The 23,047-nt window shown below is 41.5% G+C and overlaps 1 protein-coding gene across 1 annotated transcript in view; it reads right to left on the bottom strand.

The window, feature by feature from the left end:
* RASGEF1B (RasGEF domain family member 1B) overlaps window positions 1-18,379 on the bottom strand; it is a 562,649-nt gene extending 544,270 nt beyond the window's left edge. Inside the window, exon 1 of the mRNA XM_043572372.1 lies at window positions 18,237-18,379. Within this exon, the coding sequence (XP_043428307.1) occupies window positions 18,237-18,305 (69 nt within the window). The 5' untranslated portion in view covers window positions 18,306-18,379. The remainder of the gene's footprint in view (window positions 1-18,236) is intronic.
* Window positions 18,380-23,047: the final 4,668 nt, after the last annotated feature.

Raw genomic sequence — 23,047 nt, 5'->3', positions numbered from 1 at the left:
CAAATGAGGAAGAAAACTAATTTAATGGAATGAGTAATAAAAGAGCAATGAGGTCCTCTCTCTAGGGGAGAACTGTATAACTTTCTATTTAACTTTCTTTTGGGGGGAAATGTCAGTATCAAAATCTAATTTTCATGTCTGGGTAAGCACATAGTTGACCATTATCTTTTCAGCAGATCTGTCTCTCTGAAAGCTCCACCTTTCAAAAGATAATTGAGCCAATCTTGATATTAAATAAAACAAGGACCCATTTATGTTTTGAAGGGAATGGCATCTATATGCATTACACAGAGGCAAAATTGATAGTTCAAAATTCTAAAATGTGCATGTAATACAGTAATGTGCAGTATTAAGGAAAGCAGAATTGGAGCAAAGACCATCTGACTGCGATTCAAAAGTACAAGGAAAAGGAACACATCTGTCTGGTGTTAGTCACTATTTTCATGGTATCAAAGCACAAAAACTAAAAAGCCAATAAACTGCTTATATTTATTAATTTTCAAGATTTCATGTATAAGAAAATTGATAATGTATCATAGTAAAATTGATTTAAATCAACCTGTTGATTCATTTACCTAAACAGTTTCACTTTTTAATTTATTAGATAGTATTGAACTGACAATCTAATTTTTCTATATGCAAACCTAAATAGAAAAAAAAATCATCACACCCACACACAATGTATAGTAAAGTAATTCTCTCAATGTGTGAACCATCTAGTCTTACAACTATGAACTGGATAAAAAAGCAGATAAGACCGAATGCCCTTCTTACACCTTAAATACTACAAGAACATCTTTTGTGATCTCATTTATTTATTTGTCAAATATGTACTAAGTATCATTTTTCCTGTCTACCATGGAGACAGGTAGAAGAAATGTCAATTTTCACCCTTGACTTCAGGGGCTTACACTTTAAATGAGAGGGTCATCTTATAGGTCCTGCTAACAGGTGACTTAGGCAGAAATTTTATCCCATTTATTTTCCAATTGGGATATAATCTCTATCCCATATCCCTTGCAATAGGTTGTGATGATCTTAAGGGCAGAAACATTGACACCTTCCATGTAACAACTACTCCAATTCTCAGGGTACATACACCACATATGCAATCGAAAATCAAATATTTTTCTGGTATAAAAACAGTGAGAGACCAGTTTACCCAAAACTCTTTTAATAATAAAATATATTTTGGGATTAGTATTGCTGAGTATTCACCCAGAAATAGTATAAATCATATATTCTGAAACTAAAAGTACTATACAACAAAAATTACCTTATGAATAAACAAATTCTAAAAAAAAAAAATGTTAACATCTTTGTAACATTGTTCTATTTGGCTAAGCTGATGTGACAGATGGGTGATGGTAAACTGAAATTTCGTATTTGCACCTAATTTCCTGTTTAAAAACAAATCAAAACCCACACCACCACACTGAAGTACATTTTTAGTTTATTGCAAGCTGACCAATTTAAGTCAAATCCATGTATTTTGCCTAATGAAACTAAATTTAACTCTATTTCACAATTTGGAGCACCAAAACAACCACTAGTCTTAGAGTCACATGATGTGGTTCAAGACCCAGCTTTGCCACATACTAATTGTCTGACCTTGGGCAACTCCTCTAACTTCTTGATGATTCAGATTCCTCACATGCAAGTTAAAAAGTTAAGATGCAATGCATTCAGCGTCTACTCCGTCTCTAAAAGGCCCTACTCTTTTACGACACTGGCATTTACTGAAGCTTTAACACTATCCTCATTCAACCCAAATAATATTCCATTTAATCACAAAACACAACCAACACAAGCCACATCATTATATATCATTCTTGTGAATTCATCCACTTTTACTTGAATATGTAACAAGGCACACAGCACTTTTATGAATTGGCAGAATTTTTTAAAAACCAGTAATTCAGACGGTCACTTTGACCTTTCAAGAGGAAGTTGCTATTGTTCCTCTATCATTTGAAGTTCTAATAGGAAACAGATGACATATTCAAATTGGGTAATTTAAAGGGAAGTTCAGTAAAACTCTGACTATTTACCAAGATACAAGAAGGGTATAAGAAAAACCACAAGGCATGGTACAATATCTTGGAGCTAGTAACATACCTCATTACCCACCCACCCCTCCCCCCAGAAAGTAGTAAGAGAAGGGAGTGTTGTGGGAAGTTGGAAACAGAGAGGCTATATGGAGAAGACCACCTTACAGGAGCTGTGATCTTAGTTAGAGGGACACAGCCAGCTCAAGGTGACCTTGTAAATAGGAAGATGAAGTAATAAATGCCTTGCCCTCATAATCTCCACTCCCTCCAGTCTCTGGCCAATGCTCCCCATTGGCCAAACCCAATTAGAAACTGAGGCCAAGAGAACCCTGTGGATATATTTCATACAGGTTGGCTTCCTAGAGTACAGACTAGAGAAAGATGAAGAACTAGAGGTGCAAAGGGAAATACCTAACACAAACCGGTTCCCTCTAATTAGGCTAGGTTCTCAAAGAGTTATACTGTCCCCCAGCTTGATATGAGGCTTCTTTAATGGTGTCATGAGTAAAAGTTACTTGTCTAGTGAGTTCATGCAATATGCTGGATCCCTTCCAAATTCTATGTATTTAATGTTCAAATAATCTTTATTCTGATACTAAGAACCTATTAGAACTCTCTAATGTAGTCATCTGGGATAATTTTAGATCTCAACAGGTTTTCACAAAGAATGTAAGCAAACCAATTGCTTAAATTGGAAGAAATGTCAATGTTGGTAAAGATTGATTTTCTATACTCCTTCTTTCTAATTAGTTGCTTTGGACATCAGTGAGTTGCATGAAAAGAACCACAATGATTTCTCTGATTAAGTAGCTCCAGCAAACTAGAAAGGTTGGAGCACAGCATTATTAACTCTTTGATGGGCTACGTATGTAAAGCCATGCTGAGCTGCACACATTATGAGATGCTCCAGGGGATAGGAAAATAAAAGTGGATAAAAGGAGGAGGAGCTTCAAAAGGAGGACTTAATTTAAGCCTCTAGTTTAGAAAAGACAAGGAGCATATCTGCCAATGTAGAAAGAAAACTATTGCTAATTGGATACTTGCTGCCATGTACCAGGTGCTATGCTAAGTGTTTTTACATCAGATCTCATATAATCTGCATAACAGCCCAGTGAGATATTTTTATTTAGAGCATTTTACATATGTGGAAATTAACTTGCCTAAGGCACTACAAAACAAAATCAAAAAATACAATAATGAGACACTGTTTCAAAAAGGTTTTGATGTAACCTCAGGCATAACACCACCTTTTTACCACTTTTAATCATTGCTGTGTCTTAAAAAGCTATAAAACACAAATAACTTATTCTCCCTATTTATAGCATCAATCTGGAAAAGCAGAATTGACTGCTTCTTTTCACAAATATTTTAAGTGGTTGTCACAGCATTTGGAAGCACACTGGAAAGAGTTAGTCTGTGAAATCTTTTCCCCAGAATAGGCAGACTGGTTTTCTACCACACACTCAGTTCAGAATAGCCCTCTGTTTTCATGCTTAGAAATCAAGCCTCCTCAAGTACACTTGGGGCAGAGGCTATGTCTTGTTCCTTTTGTAATCCTTATAGCACCAAGCACACATATAGGACACATAATTGGGGTTAAATGAATACTCGTTCAATGAGTAATCAGCATAGCACAGAATGTTGTAAGCAAGAGACTTCAGAAAGAAAGTACACACTGGTTTATTTGCCCAGGAAAAAAAATAAAAATTAAACCAATCTTTTATCACTAGTGCTGTGGCATCTAACTTGCTTTTCATGTGGGCCACAGACAAAGTATACAATAGGTGCCATCTATAATGGAGCCTTCCCCACACCCATCACATGTCCACTCAAAACAGACCCCACCTCCAAAGAATTAATACAGGAGGAACAGTGCTAAAATGTTATGAACTGGAAAAAGAAGAAGAAAGGTAACATTTGATGTTAATTATGTGTCAGGCATAGTATGTAACACTTTACATGTAATTTCTGATTTATAAGGATAACAATCACTGTCCTCACTTCATAGATGAAGACATTGAGCTTAGAGAAGTGATTTGCCTGTGGTCACACAAATAATAAATGATGAGTGACAGAGCAAAGATTTAGCTTAAACTCTAGAAGATAATCATTAAAGGGCAGCCTTATTATCAAAAAAAAAAAAAGAAAGAAAGAAAAGACAAGAGATAGGTGCAGCCACTATGGAAAACAGTATGGAGGTTTCTCAAAAAATGTTTAAAAAAGAACTACCATATGATCCAGCAATACCGGTTTTGGGTATTTACCCAAAGAAAACAAAAATACTAACTCAAAACATTTGCACCCCCCATGTTCACTGTAGCATTATGTACACTAGCCAAAATATGGAAACAAGTGTCCATCAACAGACAAGTGGATAAAGACATCATGGTGTATATATATACAATGGAGTATTATTCAACCATAAAAAAAGAATTAAATTGTGCTATTTGCGACAACATAGATGGACCTTGAAGACACTATACTAAGTGAAATAGGTCAAAGACAGAGAAAGGCAAATATCATATCATCCCACTTACACATAGAATCTTAAAAATAAAAAAGCTCATGGATACGGAGAACAGACTGGTGGTTGCCAGAGGTGGGATGGACAAAACGGATGAAGGTGATCAAAAAGTACAAACTTCCAGTTATAAAATAATAAATTCTGGGATGTAATGTACAGCATGGTGACCATAGTCAATAATATCATACTGCATATTTGAACGTTGCTAAGAGAGTAAATCTTACAAGTTCTCATCACAAGACAAAATATATTCTGTAACTTTGTATGGTGACAGATGTTAACTAGACTTAATTGTGGTAATCGTTTCACAATATATACAAACTTGAAATTACCCTGTTGTGCACCTGAAATTAATATAATGTTGTATGCATCTCTATTTAAAAAAAAAAAAAAAAGCAGGCTTTAATATCACTAACGATATAGGGAGTGGGGAACACCAACTTTTGCCTTGGTGACACTGGAGTCATCATTGAGACAACTAATGTATATGAAGCTTGGTTGCTCCCTTACATTGGTGAGGGCATCACAATTAACACCTAGGTTGCCCTAGAAAGACTGGGAGAACATGGAAACAGAAGTCCTAGCTCCATTGCTCTCTGGCTGTGGTTATCTGGGGACATTCATGTTACCTCTCTGAACCTCAGCTTCTAAGTCTGTCAAATGAGGATGACAATACTTTAAGAATCATTCAGGGGATTCAGTCAAAGTGCTTCAAAATCTATAAAGCACTGTGCCACAAAATCGTTGATTATTGTCTACTATTGATAACACTCTCAGCCACCAGCAGGATAGGAGATGCTGCAACATAAAATCCTGAGCAATCACCCCAACATGTTGTACCTTAGGAATGGTTTGTCAAGAGAAAAATCTAATTATTCTTTATAGGTCACAGCTTGGGGACTCTTCATCCAATGATATAAGGAACCTGAAGGAAGAGATGGGGATAGTTAGAAATGGCAGGTGGGATTTATGCTAATTTTGTAGAAAAAAGAAGGGCTTGAAAATAATTTTGGAAAGAGATAATGAAAGTTTATCTCAATTGTTATCATATTCCTCTTCAAGGCCAGAAAAGGGAAGAACCTTTACTAACGATGAAATTAATTATTTTTTTTATTTTGTTATTTTTTTAAAGTAAATTCTATGCCCAAAGTGGGGCTCGAACTCATGGCCCTGAGATTAAGAGTCACATGCTCTGATGACTGAGCCAGCCAGGTCCCCCTAATTTTTCATTTAAATAATAACACTTTATGGTATTCAAGTATACCTTGCACTGTTCCAAACTGTATTTGTGATAAGATACCTTACACTTTTTGGTACTACTTTGTGATTTTTCAAAGAATTTCATAGTAATGGTTTCAACTGGTGGTATTTTTATAGTGGTATCCTCTTAATTCTACTAAGGAGGAAGACATATATAGAAAAGGTGATAAATTATTTTTATTATGTGCAAGGTTGACTGGATAATTTTAGACCCAAGCTGTTTTCCAAAGCTAGTATTTCTTAACCCTGTTCCCTAATTTTTCCATCTGTAAACAGAGTCAAATAATTCCCCACTGTTTTTCCATTTCTAATAAAATTATGTATGCAAGGTGTTTTAGTAAATTCTAAAGAACTGTTATTATTGCCTATTATCCATCAACTCTGGTAACTGAGAGTATATTTCTTAGTCACTCTAACCCACAGCAATTCCAATCAAGATGCAGCCCTAAAGAAACCCCTTTATTTGTCTAGGAAGTTTTCACACATAAGGGAAGTCCACACAATGTGCAGACAGGGAGCTGAATTAACTAGAACTCCAGAGGGTCCGCCCAGCTGCTTGGACATCCAAACCTGGCACTGAGCAAATGAACTCCTAAAAATCACAGGAGGTATCAGGGTAAACTCACCCAGCCATCTGACTCACTCACAGCATCTGGGCATGAGAAAATTTTATTTCCCAAATCCCACTTCCCTGCCCCCATCTTCCCTAGCCACACATACAAACAATCTGGACAGTCCATAAGGTAGAGGATAATTTTAGGGGGTTCCCCAGGGCCTGGCTGGCTGCTTTCCAATCATTTCTTTCTGGCCTGTGAAATCAGATGCACTATTTCCTTATACATGAGAAAAAATGAAATCAGTTTCTATTTGCAGAGTGAGATAGAAAAAATGAAAATCGCACACAGCTATGTCACAGAAAGGACCTTCCTTAAGCTGGAGGAGAGGAAGGAAGCAAAAGAGAAATTCAAAGGAAAAAGTAGTTTGATTTGTTAACCCCTGAAAATCAGGGTCCCACGCACTTGGTCTCATGTACATAGCACATTTAAGGTTTTGGAACAAAGCTGGTAAATAAAATCAATGAGATTTCTGAATTCATGTTAAACAATGGTCATGTGGTTTAATCATCATGGCCCTTCTAGAAGCAAATCATTGTGTGTTTTCCTGTGTGTAGCTCTGTACATGCATCTGACCACTCCCATACCATCCTTCTTTCTCCTAACAGACACACAACACATTTTAACATATATGAAATTTGGCTAAAATGAACATCAAGAATAAGCTGTTGGACCAAAAAAAAAAGGCAAAGGCCTAGGGCATTAGATTTCACAAATGGCCTACACTGATTCAAAAATGGAATATGAAAGGACACTGATTAAGGATTATATAGACCAATATTCTGTACCTAAATGTGATTACAAATGAAATCATCTTATCACATACCCAAATTTTCCTGGCCACATAAACCCACCTCCACCCTGAGAACATCAGATTCTCTTCCAAGGATCCCTCCTTCCTTGGTATTGGTAGGTGTCCTCCGGGGGAAATTACATCATCTGAGCTCTCGAACCAGTCCAGGCAACCATAGGATGCACTGGCTCTAGGTTGCCCATGTGTCTGAATTACTACTGCAGGAGACTACTTACTGCTGCTCTGCCCAGGCCATCAGAGCTCCCCTTGCACTGAAAGGGTTCCCTCCTCTGAGTTCTACTCTCTGAATGACATATGATGACCCTGTTGTGGGGCCAAGTTCTTTTTTCTGACACAGGGTAGCTAGGCTCAGGGGACAGACAGAAAGGGGAGGGAGTTCAAATAACAGCCACTATATATTTCTGCAGCATACAATCCTGGACTCTCAGACTTTCTTCAGAGCCCCGCAATCCCTCCTTGCAATTTGCCTCATGCCACTGAAATCTGCTCATGCCCTGCCCCCGATGTTGATAGAATTTCATTCATAAACTCATTTAAGCTTAGTCCTTAAATGAGTCCTTAGAAAGTAGAGATTTCCTTAAGTAAATCCCTAGGTACGAGTGGAGTCCAGGGCTTACTGCACAGGGGTTGAAGCTCGAGTTGTAAATTATGACTGCGTCATATTTCCTTCTCTACCTTTGAAACACAAGTATTTCTATTCTTGACCATCCATACTATCCTTGACAGTCCATTCACCAACAGATTCTTGCATGCCCAGGATGCTAAGTAGGCACCTCCTTTTTCTGTGCTCTCCATCACAGCATCAGTAACAGCAATTCACATTTGTATAATGCTTGACATTTTATGAAGGACTTTCACATTTATTACCACACTGGAGCCTCACATCATTTCTGGGAGTAGAGCAAATCGAATATTGTTACTTTCATTTCAGAGCTATAAAAATTGACACTCAGTGAGGTAAGGAGATTTCCCCCAGGAGCATTCGGCCAGTGAGGAAAGGAGCCAGGCTCAGAATCCAGATCTTAAGACTCCCATTGTAGGTTCTTTGCGATGCATAATGCTGCCACCCTTTAGTTTTCAGTCCCGTGTGCGTCTCTGTAGGCACCCTCCCTTGACTTCTAACTGAGTTCAAATAATCTCCATGAAAGTAAATTTCCATGCTTTCAGGCCATCCAACAGCTTCCTGAGAAGCAGGGCATCATTACTCCCTCTTTCCCACTGGAAATATGATAAGAAAGCCCACTGGGTAAGTGTTCTTGGAGTAAATTAATTTTGAAATAATCTAACCTGACCTCCAGCCAGAATTCTCTACCAACAGCATGCAACATAAAAGTCTGATGAATAAAATCTTGACTTATAGCATGGATTTGCTTCACTTGACTTATTTTGAGGACACATGTTTGCAAACCAATTGCAAAATACTGTGTTTAATTATATTGCAATCTATGGTTGAATTTCATTCAAATAGCATTTATAATTGGTACATTTTTCAAGTACTGCTTCTGCCACAGTTGTATGTAAAAGTACATTATCGTCATTGGTACAACTGCAGCCCAACTTAGCATCAATATACATCCCATAGATTAGGGGGTAAGTCACTAAAGGACAGTGGCTGTCACATTTCCATAAAATACAATTAAATATATTCAGAAATAAATTGGTTCCCAGATTTTGCTAAAACAGCATATGGCATATTTTCAAAATTAATGAGCACTGATTGAGCACCTAGGTTGTGCTCAGCACTGTGGAGAATTCAGAAAAGCATAAAGTATGTCCTAAGATAGTCAAAGGAGAGAGAGACCCCAGGGTATTGGGATCAAGGTGAAAGTATATTTTGGAAACAAAAGGTGAAAGTATATAATTATCATCATTTTCTCATTTGTCAATTACTACATGCCAAACACTATGCTTAGTATTTTGTTTGAATTACCTTATTTAATCCTCATTAACAACTCAATGAGATAGCTACTGTTATTATCCCAATTTTATAAAGAATAAAAGTGAGATGCAAGGATGTATTTTATTTAAGGTCACATAGCTCAGAAGTGGAGGAGCCCAGACTGGAAACCAAGTATCTGATTCTCCAGCCTGTGTACTCTTAGCCTCTTCCCTGTAATTGGAGAAGGCTCGTGAAGGGCTGGTACCTTACTATGGAATTAGGTAGGGTTTGGTTAGGAAAAATGGAAAAAATTAAGATAGGTCATCATACTAAAGGATAGGACAAGTAGCCTAAACAAAGGCACAGGGTCAAGAATTTGTATATGACCTATGAGGATCCCTGAAGAAAATTAATGGCAGGAAGTAAAGTTAGCTAGGCAGAGTAAGACATTTAACAACAGCACCTTAAAAATACCCTAGGTAGAACTTAAAGACTTGAGCCTTTGGATACAGAAAGTCACACAGGCAGACTCTTACGTAGGAAAGTGACAATGAAAAGGAATTGCGGTATACTAGCAGCATATTCAGGAAAAGGGGAGAAGAGGGAAACTTGAAAGAAGCAAACTGATCATTACTTATTGTGAAATCCCCTACAGACCCTACAACTCCTTGGTCATAGTACATAATCAATAAATGTTTGTCGGGGCGCCTGGGTGGCGCAGTCGGTTAAGCGTCCGACTTCAGCCAGGTCACGATCTCGCGGTCCGGGAGTTCGAGCCCCGCGTCGGGCTCTGGGCTGATGGCTCAGAGCCTGGAGCCTGTTTCCGATTCTGTGTCTCCCTCTCTCTCTGCCCCTCCCCCGTTCATGCTCTGTCTCTCTCTGTCCCAAAAATAAATAAACGTTGAAAAAAAAAAATTTTTTTTTTTTAAATAAATAAATAAAAATAATAAATGTTTGTCAGGAGTGCCTGGGCAGCTCAGTCAGCTAAGCGTCCAACTCTTGATTTCAGCTCAGGTCGTGATTCCATGGTTCATGAGTTCAAGTCCCAAGTCGGGCTCTACACTGACAGCACAGATTCTCTTTCTCTCCCTCTATCTCTCTCTCTGCCCCTCTCCCACCCACGCATGCTCACTCACTAGCTCTCTAAATTAATTAAATAAATAAATAAATAAATATTCTTTTAAATGTCTTTCTAAAAATAAGTAAATAAATGCTTGTCATATCAGTATACAAAGGCTAGTAGGGATAAAAAGAAAGGTGTAAGTCCAAGAAAGAATCTGTGGGAGTCACCGACAGATTGTTCATGAAATAAAAAGAAAGCAAAAAATGGCACCAAAGTGCTACTCTAAGGAAAATATGTTTTGCTTTTGGCTGACAATCGAGTTGGAAACGAGAAGTGGGTTCCAGCCGGGTACAGGGGAATGATGGGTCCTCCATTTTGGTTTGAAAGTGTAGAGGTTTGAAAGGGATATAGAATACTTAATATATTATAGGTATGTAGAGAAATAGGCCTAGAATACACTTAAGATTCTCCAAGGGTAGAAAGCATAGTCCTTACTCATCACAAAATTCAGACAGATAAAAGCTGTCATTTTATTTATGGGACACTTCGATAGGCAACTCCAAGTAGGTAGAACTTTTTAAATACAAACGTCACTACTAGACCTATTGTATTTTATCAAAGACTTGTGAAGTAAAGAAATTCATAACGTACAAGAATACTATTACAAATTGAAAAGAACTAAGCAAAAGGAAATAAATCAAAGAGTGAAGCTCCTATCCCTGCTCCTCTTGACATGCAGACAGCACTGGCCATTTGAACACCAGCCTTTACTTATCAAAATACAAAAAGGAAAAAATCATGTAATGGTCTCTCAGCAAGAAGCCATTAGACAGATCTAATCATAATGGGACCAAATATTCCTATAAATGAAATGCATGCATTTAGGACCACAAGCAGAGTTTAAAAGCAGCTAACACAAAAGGTAAGTAGAGTTGCCTGTGCGTACACAATGGCTCAGATGTGATAGAGCAATCCAATTGGCCCTCAAACAAACTGAATTGTGAATTTACAAGACAAACTCAGTATCCATTAGCTTAAAATTCAAATGACCCTCATCGAAAGCCCAGCTGTGGCAACAGGAGCTATTATTCTCAAACTTCTCTCTTATGATCAAGCACCAACATCCAATCACTGAAGCTACAGCCTTATCCAAATTGGTTGCTTTCAAAACAACCTGACCACATGGTTCATTCTTTAGATGCTTGAAGCCCACCAGAATGACCAAGTGGATGAGAGCATGTAAGATTCATTTAAACAAAGGAGCTCATTGTAATGAACAAAATCAAAATCCTTACCAGGCAAATTAGAGGGGGAAAAAAGACTGCTTGAAAATCTAAGTTCTTTCAAGAGGGAAGGGTTGGGGTCAATTAAAATATAAAAAATGGAAAGATCCGTAAATGTAACCTAGGGAGTAATTCAGCTAGTGGGGCATGTTTGTCGTTAGTAGATGCAAAGAGAAATAAATTGAAATCCAACTACAGTGTTCTAAATAAAAAGCACATCATAAAATATGCTCAGGTAACATGCCAAACCTATAACCTAATTTAGAGGCAGAATATTTATCAAAGGTTATTTGGTAAATTAGTTGTTTGAAACCCTGAAAATATTTTCTCCCAAGAAATAAGGTTATTCATGGTGACTGGCTTCCCATGGTAGACCACAAAACTCTCCTAATGTATAGTGTAATAATGTGTAAGTATAGTACTGGAATAATGAGGGAACACAAATTGTTATGTAAAAATAGAATCTCACCATCCTCTATAGCAGTGCTTTTCAAATTATGAGTCACAACTCATGAAATCAATTCAGCAGGTCTTTCCCTGTTTAATTCTTAATAGAATGGAAGAAATGAAATGGAAAGGACAGAACTGCAAAGATCAAAGTACAACCCCTGTCATAAGTAAAAGTGTTATTCTTGAAACTTAATGTCAATGTTATAGGTATAAATAGCTATGTGCATTCAGGATTGCAATGTAAAATATATTTCTTACTGTGGCTCACAGTTAAAACAGTTTGAATGTCTTTTAGGAAGGCTTCCATGGGGTGCCTACCACAAAGCTAGGGTTTAATAAATAACATTTGTTAAATGAGTGAGTGAGTGAGTGAGTGAGTGAACCGGTGAACACATGAAGAGTGAATAAACAGGACGCCAGTGATACACCTCTCTCAGTCACAGACCTGACACTTGCAGAGGAAAGCTTGCTCACTCCATCATTTCCATACTAGTGAGGCAGTGGGGACAGATAGCTGTCCAACTTCAATTCCCTATGGGTGTCTCCCTTGGCCTGGGACAGGATCTCTGCCACAATAGGGACCATTAAGCAGGAAAGATGGGGGACAAGGCTTCTACAATTGAGTGGGATTGGAGTCTAGGGGCTGGGTTATGATGGGAGGAGGGGAATGGTAAGATAGGGTTGCCAGATTTAGCAAATAAAGATACAGGGTGCTGGTTAAATTGGAACTTCAGAGACATCACAAATAGTTTAAGGGCAAAGGAAATCATGAACCTCCAGAATGAGATCAGTTTGATCCATCATGTGATGCAAAATGATGTGTACAATACTCTGGTGGGTGCTGTGGAAAGAAAAATTACTTAGTTCTTGATCCTGAAGAGGTCAGAGATGCATAGGCAAGGACCTCAGCAATGACCATGCATGGAACACTATTCTAAGTACTTTCCAGGCACCAACCCATTTAACCCTCACCACCTGCATTTGACACTGCTATTATCTCCATTGAAGACAGACAACTGAAGCATGGAGAAGTTACAAGAGAAAGATGTCCTAGGTCTCCTATAGAAACAAACAGTATTCAGGGGGCCTGCAGTCGAGGGCTGGTTATTGTCCAAGGGGCTGGATCTGGAGGCGAAATTTGAGAGGAACCTTGCAGAGAGAGGAAACATCAATAGATGAATTGGCGGAAGAAAACTCCAGGCAGAGCAACAGCTTAGTGGTGAGAGGACATGACCAAGAAATGGATGTAGACAAAAGTTTGCTAGCATGCTAGGAATACAGTAAGAAGGAAAGACTGGACAAGAAAATTTAGGTAGTGAACACACTGTCAAGGGGAAACTGCATCTCCTATGGCATCTGCATGCAGTGGGAACCACCAAAGAATTGGGGGTATATAAATGGACACTGTGTTCAGTCGGGCTATTAAAGAAAATGACTTTGGCAATGGTCCAAAAGATCGAGCGGATGAGCCAGAACTCAGAGGCCAGGAAAAGATCAGGTGAGTCAATGCAGCTGGCTGGCAAAGCACTGTGGAATCAGAGTCCAGGATCAGATCCGCGGTAGGAAGTAACCTTGGACAATTCAGGTAATGACCCTGAGCCCTGGCCTCCTCACTTCTAAACAGGGATGACAACACAACTTACCTCATAATGTCATTGGGGAATAAAACAGGACGTGGAGGAAATGGCTCATAAGTGGAAACTAGCTATAAAGGGTTATGGTGATTGAACTGAATCTTTCCCTTAACAATTCCTCTGAGTTCAACCAGCCTTTGATCGAATATTTCCAAGAGTAAGGTACTCGTGCCATCTCAGTGGTAACACAGTGATGATGAAAGAATGGAAGAATGAAAGAATGAGGGTGTTTACCTTTCCTATTTCCAAAGAGAAAGCGTAGGGCTAGGAATAAAACTGAGGTAGAAAACAAAAAACAAAAACACCAAATACCAAGTAACCATAGTTGAAGAAGGTAGGTGAACTTTGAGATCCTCACTCTAGCACGTACTAAAGTGACCTTAACCAAATTATTCAAACTCTATAAACTTTGACTTTTCTCATCTGTAAAGTATATGGTTGTAAACACCTATATCGCGAACCTATTAGGGAAGATAGCTGAGATTGTGTATATTATGCCCTTAGAACAATGCCCACCAGAGTAAACAATAAATGACAGTTATTATGTATTATGTATAAATTAAAATAAAGCTATAGTCACAGGCAGCAATACTGGTAGAAATAAGAAAACAGAATGTGGAAATAAGTAGAACATACATGAGGTATGACAATTCTAGAGACCACATCCAGAAACAGTGGCATGGAATTGAACACCCCTTTTCTGTAGAGCCAGATGTGTTCTCCCCAGTGGATGTGGCTCCTGAAAGGTACCCCTCCGGGTTAGATGATGAAGGATCGCAGCATTAAAAATGCAGGTTTGCAGGGGCACCTGTGTGGTTCAGTTGGTTAAGCATCTGACTTTGGCTCAGGTCATAATCTCACAGCCTGTGGGTTCAAGCCCCACGTCGGACTCTGTGCTGACAGCCAGAGCCTGGAGCCTGTTTTGAATTCTGTGTCTCCCTTTCTGTGTCTCCTTTGCCCCTACCCCACTAACATTCTGTCAAAAATATTAAACATTAAATTTTTTTTTTCAATGCAGGTTTGTTGACTGAGGGAAGGGGGTCCAGAAGGAGAAAAAGCAGTTGCCTCTGACTTTATAATTCTCCTGCCACTTTCTGCTCTTAAACCAGACTCCATCATTGACTATCATGAAGGCACAATGCAAAGGTTCATAATATGTCAGAGCCAACAGGGGCAGGAATGGAGGTCAGGGCCAGACATCCATCCATCTAAGCCTACAGGACACACATAAGTAGGACGTGCTAGGTCTGAAACCACCATTCTATGCTTACAATGTCCTACTTTTCTAGACGTCAGAATATCCAGCAAGCCCACTCTTTCTGCAGAAGCTATGCAAGTATGGTGAGGCATACAAACATTATCCCAAAAATCTAACCACTGCTCAGGGCACTGCTGTGACCGAGGTAAACTTCTTATCCTTTCGGGGTTTTTTTCCTTGAAATTTTAATAATTCTTTTTCAAAGACTTGGTTCATAAACTTAAATACTTGACTAAGAAAAAGTAAAGGGAAGATGAACAACATGATCATGAAGACACTGTGTTCCAAATACACACCATTGGTCCTTAGCCTCTGCCAATGACACAACAAGGTATGCATTCGACTTGTTTTCCAGCCACAGTGACTTTCTGCCTCTGTGTTCTCCATACCAGTCACCTGTTCGCCCTTGTCAGACACCTGCAAACACACACGAGGTCCTGTCGGGATTCAGTACCCTTTCAGGTACTGTGCAGAATCTCCTCTGTGTAAACCAAACTGGCCTGGGTAGGAAGAGCCTACATTTGTGGCCACCTCCTAACCAAAATGGAACCAAAGGCCATTCCTTATGAAAACATCCACCTCCTCTCATGACCCCCCTGACACTAAAGGTAGCCTCCAAAGTTAGAATGAGAGCATTTGGTGGAAATGAAAAGTTGCCTAAATTTTCTCATGTCCTAGCACTTTCGCTTTTAGGAAATGAATATTTAGAAAGGCTTAAGAATATCTTTCTTACACATTTCTCTCCCTCCCAAATATAGAGGCCTCAGCAAATGCCTCTTCATTTATGAGTAAGAATGTGTTGCCTGAGAAGAAAGCAACCTCAAAACACATTCCATACTCAGTCATTCACCTCTTTGAGCAGATGTACTCTTATAGGTGGGGAAGGGATGATCTCTTAACTCTTCTAGCAACACTGATTAAAAGTGATACCTGCTGGGGTGATTCAGCTAACACTGAATCAATCATTTGTAGAAAGAGGGAGAGAGCAGATATGACTCTGGCTCCTGCCCCCAGCAAATAGCACAAAGCAAGATATATGGAGTTAGCAAGGACAGAGGGAATTCCCTTTCCCCAGAGCTCTTCAAAGACAAAAGAGCCGGGGCACCTGGGTGGCTCAGTCGGTTGAGCGTCCGACGTCAGCTCAGGTCATGATCTCGAGGTCCATGAGTTCAAGCCCCACGTCGGGCTCTGTGCTAACAGCTCAGACCCCGGAGCCTGTTTCAGATTCTGTGTCTCCCTCTTTCTCTGACCCTCCCCCCATTCACACTCTGTCTCTCTCTGTCTCAAAAATAAATAAACATTAAAAAAAAAAAAAGACAAAACAGCCACTCATTTTCTTAATTGTCTAAGTATGTCTCTGATTACTTTTTAAGTCTCCCTCAAACCAGCCATGATTGAGAGCCATTTATTCCAAGAAATCAAGGTGGGGCATCTATTGGCTAGAAGATAAAACAGGAATAAACAACCAAAGACAACAAAATTGCTTGATGTGGGTTGGTAATTTAAGAACAAAAATCCATGGGGTACCTGGCTGGCTCAGTTGGTGGAGTGTGAGACTCTCGATCTCCAGGTTGTGAGTTCGAGCCCACGTTGGGTGTAGAGATTACTTAAAAGTAAAATCTTTAAAAATAAATAAATAAAAACAAAAATCTAGGGGCACCTGAGTGGCTCAGTCGGTTAAGCATCCAACTTCGGCTCACACTCTGTGAGTACGAGCCCCACATTGGGGCTCTCTGCTGCCAGCTCAGAGCCTGGACCTGCTTTGGATTCTGTGCCTCCCTCTTTCTCTGCCCCTCCCCCACTCACACTCTGTATCTCTCTCTCAAAAATAAATATTTTTTAAAAATTAAAAAACAAAAACAAAAATCTAAATACAGTAAAGGACAAGTCAGAAAAGCAATTCTAAAGGAGCATCTCACCTCTCTGGAATGACCCCCAAACACTACCTAACATTGACATCACAGAGAGGGAAATGGGCAGAGATGTAACAGGCCAAAGGAGACGGCTAATTTTAGCTGCAGGCCTGAAAAACTTTACTTTTTCAGGCTTTTCATTATTTTCTTTTTAGATTTCAGGCCACCAAGCACCCAAGCATTTCAGTCTGGTTTCTCTCAGTCTGCTGTTGTGTTCCCAGCTCCTCTCCATCACCTCTTATTGAGATCTCCCTGCTTAAAAACCAATCTGTCACACAGCAGAGATCATGGGTTGGGCAATCTGAGCTCTAAGATCGAAGGAACGTGGCCATAGAAGGTGGAACACCAACAGTAGCCAAAGGTGAGAAGAGACGCACCAGAAGCCAGGGAAGAGTCTGAGAGTTTGCAGCCTCAAGAGTTGCCTTGCTGAAGGACGAGCTTTCACATCCATGACAGAGGACCCCAAGTTCTGCTTTCTCTGGCCAGCTAGGAAACTGCAGACAGAGAGGTAGCTCCTGGAGGAGCCCCAAGGCTGTCAGGAGGACCAGTCAGGCCCTAGGACTGAGTGAGGAGTACCGAGCAAGAACTCAGGACACTGGCCACTGCCACTGCCCTCTGGTCCAGGCCTAGTTGTCAGGCAATCTGTTGGGGGAGGGTGGTAGATAGAGACAAAGGATACACTCTGTTCCCACTGTGGAGGGAAGGGGGAGTGGAGGGGGGGGTTACCGTGCACAGTGTGAGGCTGTCCCTACGAGCAGCCAATATAGGTTTCCCATAAAACAGTGGCTGCCACCATTTCCCTCAGTAGGACCAGCCAGCCAGCCTTCTCATAAACGGTTCCTCGCAGAGATGCTTACAGCAGCATCATTGCCACCTCAGGCAGGTGTGAGCAATTAGATGTACCTGCCTTCAGAATTGCGATTTGTTCACCTGATCTAGCAGACCCCACTTTAACTCTTCTCATCCCTGATGTATCTCACTCACAGAAGAAATGAGTTAACTTCAATGGAGTTTGCAGCGTGCTGGGGGTTTGGGGAAGGGGGCAGGAGGAGGCTAAAAGGCGGAAACCTCCTGACCTAAAGATTTTTTATCGTTAACTTTTTTTTTTCAGATTAAAAGGTTAAAAAAAAAACATCACCACTACAACAAAGTAAGCAGCAAAGAGGGACTGCAGGATCCTGCTTATTTTCAGGCATTCCATGCATTTTAGGTAAAGAGCAACTGGCAAAACTCAGTCCAGACTGACAGAAAACGTGCTCGCCTGTCAACGAAGGAAGGAAAAAACAGGTTCACTGAGGTCCAGGAGGTGAGGATTCAGCCTCCCGGGCTTCAGGTCTCCTCCTCGCCCTGCCCCACCCCAGACTTGCAGGTGGAAAGCACGCATGTGAGACCGCACACACTTGTCAACTCCTGGGGACCCCAGGGCCCCGCTCGGGGCCCGCCGCCGCGCCACCGCGGACGCCCGTCGCTGCGGGGACACACCCTCCACCTACCTCGAACATGGGAGAGGCGCCCTTGCTCGGCAACGTGCAGCCCAGGAGCTCGGCGAGAAACTTTGCCATATACGAGCGCGGAGGCAGGCTCCCTCCCGAAGCGCCGGATGCGTCCTCGCCCCGCGCGGGAGCCGGGGAGGCCGGGGCTCGCGCGCAGCCCGCGGGGCCAGCGAGGCCGGGGCTCGGGGGCTAGCCCCGCGGCGGTCGGGGGCCGGAGGGCCGGAGGGCCGGGGGGCCGGGGCCCGGGCGAGCGCGCCTGCTGCCCGGCCGCCGCAGCCCGCTCCGCCGACCGAGCCTCCCGCGGCGCGGGAGCCGGGCGCTGCGGTCCGCGCTAGCCTTTCCCGCTGAATGTCACCATTACCATAGTAAAGGGAAGGGCCCCGCCGAGGGGGTGGCGGGAGGGCCAACGGCGCCGCAGGACGGGCGGAGCGCGCGGGCAAGGGCAGCGGGCGGGCACAGCACCGCGGCGCAGGCACCTGCCCGGCCACTCCGGCGGCCCCGCGCGGCTGGAGACCGGCAGGCGACGGCCGGGAGGGTCGGCTTCGGGAGGAGGGCCAGGATGACCCAGTTCTCCAGTTTCCCCCTTCTCGACGCGAACCGGGGTGGGAAAGGCGGCTGCCTCGGGCCGCTGACTGACCGGGCGAGTGGCTGCTGCAAGGCGCGAGCTGCCCAGAGGGGCTCCCCCACCGGCACGCGCCAGCCCCACCCTCCCTTTGGGGAAGGGAAGGGCTCCAGAGCCTGGGAGGAGGGACGCCCACTCCTCACATTAACCCCTGTTATTGAATGGAGCAGGCAGGGGTAGCCCAGAAGGGGAAAAGTGACTTTGTAGGCACGGGGGCTGGGCTAGATCCGCTCCATAATCACAGTCACAGCTCCTTCCCTGGCCTTGGCTGGGGTGAGGGGTTAGGGTGAAAAAGGATGGTCAAGGCAGGAGACACACAGACAGGTGTGATCCTGTTTTGGTTTTGTTTTTTTCCCCCAAACCTATAAGGCTTGTTGTCTTTTAATAAGGGAGATACTTTTAGGACACAAGGCCTGTGTTGCATCCTTATAGCTGTACATCTCAAACTTTAGTGTGCATAGCAATAACCTGGAGGACTTGTTTAAAACCAAAAGTCCTGGGCCCCCACTCCCGGTGTTTCTGATTCAGAAGGTTTGGGGCAACCTCAGGACCTGCTTTTTTATTAGGCACCCCAGGAGATGCTGATGCAGGTGGTGCCCAGGATGGATTTTGAGAAGCACTGCCCTACCTTAGCAAATCCAGAAGTCGGGGCACACCCGAACTGTAAAAGCAACAGATTGATTGGCCATAGACAGAGACCCTAAGGAAAGTTTGTCAAATCACCTAATGTTCTACGCAAGGAAGCAGAACTAGAAAAGGTTGTATTACTTCACAAGTCACATTTTATTAGAGACACTTCAGGCATTATAGAAGGACTCTGTAAATCTTGTTTGACTGAATGAATAGAAGATGGATAGCTGGGTGGATGGTGATGAATAGCTAGATGTAGATTTCCCGATTCAGATTCCAGAACTCTAGCTGGTACAGCAAAGTCACTGGATTTAGGAAATGAAACGGGAAGGAAAGGTGTTAAACTAAATTAGTTTGAATGCATCAGTTCAGTGCTTCTCCAACTTTTGCAGTCAACTATTTTTCACAGTAAAGAGATTATCAAAAACAAATTTTCTTTGAAATCTCTAGTTTTATCTTTTTTCATTTTAGCCTATGAAATATTCAGTCAGGTTTGTTACAATATAAAAAGACCTACTCCAATGAGTAAAACTAATGCTCCAAGTATTCTATATCCAGAATCCCATTGGCACAGCACCAGCTAACCCACATCAGCAAAATTAAGAAATGTGGCAGCTAGGTGCCCTGTGGGCTACACTAAAAAGAAAAGGGAAGGGAAACTAATATGCATTGAGTACCTACAAATGGCTCAGGCACTGTGTCGCTGGGTTGGAGCATGGGCTCTGGGGATAGACTGCTAAATCCCACTTCTGTTATTTAATAGCTGTGAGACTTCGGACAAGTGACTTCACTTCTCTGTGCTTTGCTTTAGGCATCTACAAATTAGGCAAATAATAAAGGTAGCTACTGCATATGGTTTGTATTTGTTTTCTATTGCTCTCACAACTTAGCATCTTAAAACAACACCCATGGATCATCTCATAGTTCTGGGAGTGGGTTCAACTGCGTTCTCTGCTGCATAGGATCTCACAAGGCTGAAACCAATATGCAGCCAGCTGGACTCTTATCTCTGGGCCCTGGGAAGAATCCACTTCCAAACCCAGTTCCTTGTGGCGTAGGTCTGAGGTCCTTGCCTCCTGGTTGGCTGTCAGCCCGGCCGCCCCCTGCTCCTTGAGGCTGCCCAGGCTTCTTTTTATGTGACCCCTCCCATCTTTAAAGCAGCAATCAAGTTGAGCCCGTCTCATACTTTAAATCTCTCTGATTTCTTTTACCAACAGCCAGAGAAAACTTTTTGCTTTAAAGGGCCCATGGGATTATGTGATTATAATATCCAGGCCTACCTAGATAATCCTATCTCCAGGTCAACTGCTTAGTCATGTAATCACATCTTCAAAGTCCCTTTTATCACATCATGTAACATAATCACAGAAGTAACACCAGGGATGAAAACCATGAGAGCTTTCTAGAATCCAGTTTATCACAGATTATTTTGAAGAATAAGTAAATGTATGCATTTTAAACCCTTAGAACAGTGTTTTGTTTTGTTATACTTGTAGTAAGAACTCAGTGAAGGTTAGCTGTTTTTTTTTCTGCTCATGGCACTACATTTGCCTGTCATAACAACCCTGTATTATTTTTTTTAATTTTTTAATGTTTTGTTTATTTTTGAGACAGAGGGAGAGTGTGAGGGGGGAGGGGCAGAGAGAGAGGGGAACAGAGGATCCAAAGCAGGCTCCGCACTGACAACAGTGAGCCTGACACAGGGCTCAAACCCATGAACCCTAGATCATGACTTGAGCTAAAGTCAGACACTCAACCAACTGAGCCACCCAGGCATCCTCAACTCTGTATTATTTTAAAGGTAAGAAACTAAGAATCAAAAAGTCAGTCAATGTTGGTGAGGTTGTGGGGGAAAAAAGGAATCCCTGTGCACTGTTGGTGGGAATGTAAATTGGGGCAGCCTCTGGAAAACAGTGTGGAAATTCCTCAAAAAATTAAAAATAGAAATATCATATGATCCAGTATTGGATGTTTACCCAAAGAAAATGAAAACACCAATTCAAAAAAATATATGCACACCTATATTTATTGCAGCATTATTTACAATAGCCAAGATATGGAAGCAACCCAAGTGTCCATTGATAGCTAAATGGATAAAGGAGATGTGACACACACACACACACACACTGGAATATTATTCAACCATAACAAAGAATAAGATCTTGCCATTTGGGACCACATGGATGGACCTTAGGGGTACTGTGCTAAGTAAAATAAGAGAGAGAAAGAAAATATCACATGATTTCACTTATATGCAGAATCTAAAAAAAAAAAAATTAATGAACTGACAAAAAGCACAAACAGATCAAGAACAAACTGATGGTTGCCAGAGGATGGCAAAATGAACGAAGAGGAGTGGGATATGCAGGCTTCCAGTTATGGAGTGAATAAGCCATAGGAATAAAAGGTAAAATACAGGGGATATAAATAGTCAATGGTATTGAAGCAGTGTTACATGGTATCACACGGTAGCTACACTCGTGGTAAACATAGTATAACATATACACATGTCAAATCACTGCATTGTACACATGAAACTAACGTAGCATTGTGTATCAAAGATACTTCAATTTTAAGAAGAAAAGATTGTCCAACCTACAGGGCACAGACAGGAATCAGACTAGGACAGTGGCCAATCAAGTCTGTGCTTTTGCTATTATGTGATACTGCATCACAGAAAGCTGGCAAAGGACAGGTAATGTTCATCTGGGGAAGGGGGACTTGAGGGAGAATGTGGCAGTAATGAGGGGGCAGAAGGAATATTTACAGATAGTCATTTGCTGTATGTGAGTAACTTACGGTGTAGCGCAAGGGAAGCTACACTACATCAAGAAAGTCTTTAGCTGAACTGGTGGTTTTTAGTGAGCAGAGGCATTTTCTTGTGATGATATTCGTCTTAAAAGGCTATACATTTCACTTGTGGTCTAGACTCATTCCTTTGATGAACTCTTCCTCTCCATGTCTCCTCCCCTCTGCCACACTGCATCAAGAGGAAATAAACATTTCTAGAGGGCAGTCCCACCGACCCTGCCTCGATAGCAAGAGCACTGCCCAGCCTTTCTCCAGGGCCTGCCCAGGCCCTGAATCATTACCACACCTATTACCTGCTGTCTACCTAGCTAGTAGCATGATGGCAGATACCCAGGACAATAAATAAATAAATAAATAAATAAATAAATAAATAAATTACCAGCTCTGGTCCTCCCCCATTTAGGACCTTGAAGGGTTGTTCATACTCTTGGACTCAGTATTTCAATTTCTAGAATTTATCCTAAAAAATAACCAGAGAATCACTCAGAGAGTATTGCATTTAAAATCGTTTCATGGCCATTGGAGCAATTGTCGTTTTTACTGACACAGTCCCTGTCATGCTTAAAAGAGCAGGACTTGAGTCAGCCTGCCTAAGTTTGAACCCTAGCTCTGTCAAGGACCAGCTGAGTGATGACCGGCAAGTACTTCCATTCTTTAAGCCTCCATTTCCTTATCTGGAAAATAGGGATGATAACACCCACCTCATAAGAATTTAATTCATTACTACTACTATACTAACTTACTACAA

Source organism: Prionailurus bengalensis, chromosome B1 (assembly GCF_016509475.1).
Source record: "Prionailurus bengalensis isolate Pbe53 chromosome B1, Fcat_Pben_1.1_paternal_pri, whole genome shotgun sequence".
Taxonomy (NCBI): domain Eukaryota; kingdom Metazoa; phylum Chordata; class Mammalia; order Carnivora; family Felidae; genus Prionailurus; species Prionailurus bengalensis.
This window is presented reverse-complemented; position numbering and strand designations above follow the sequence as displayed.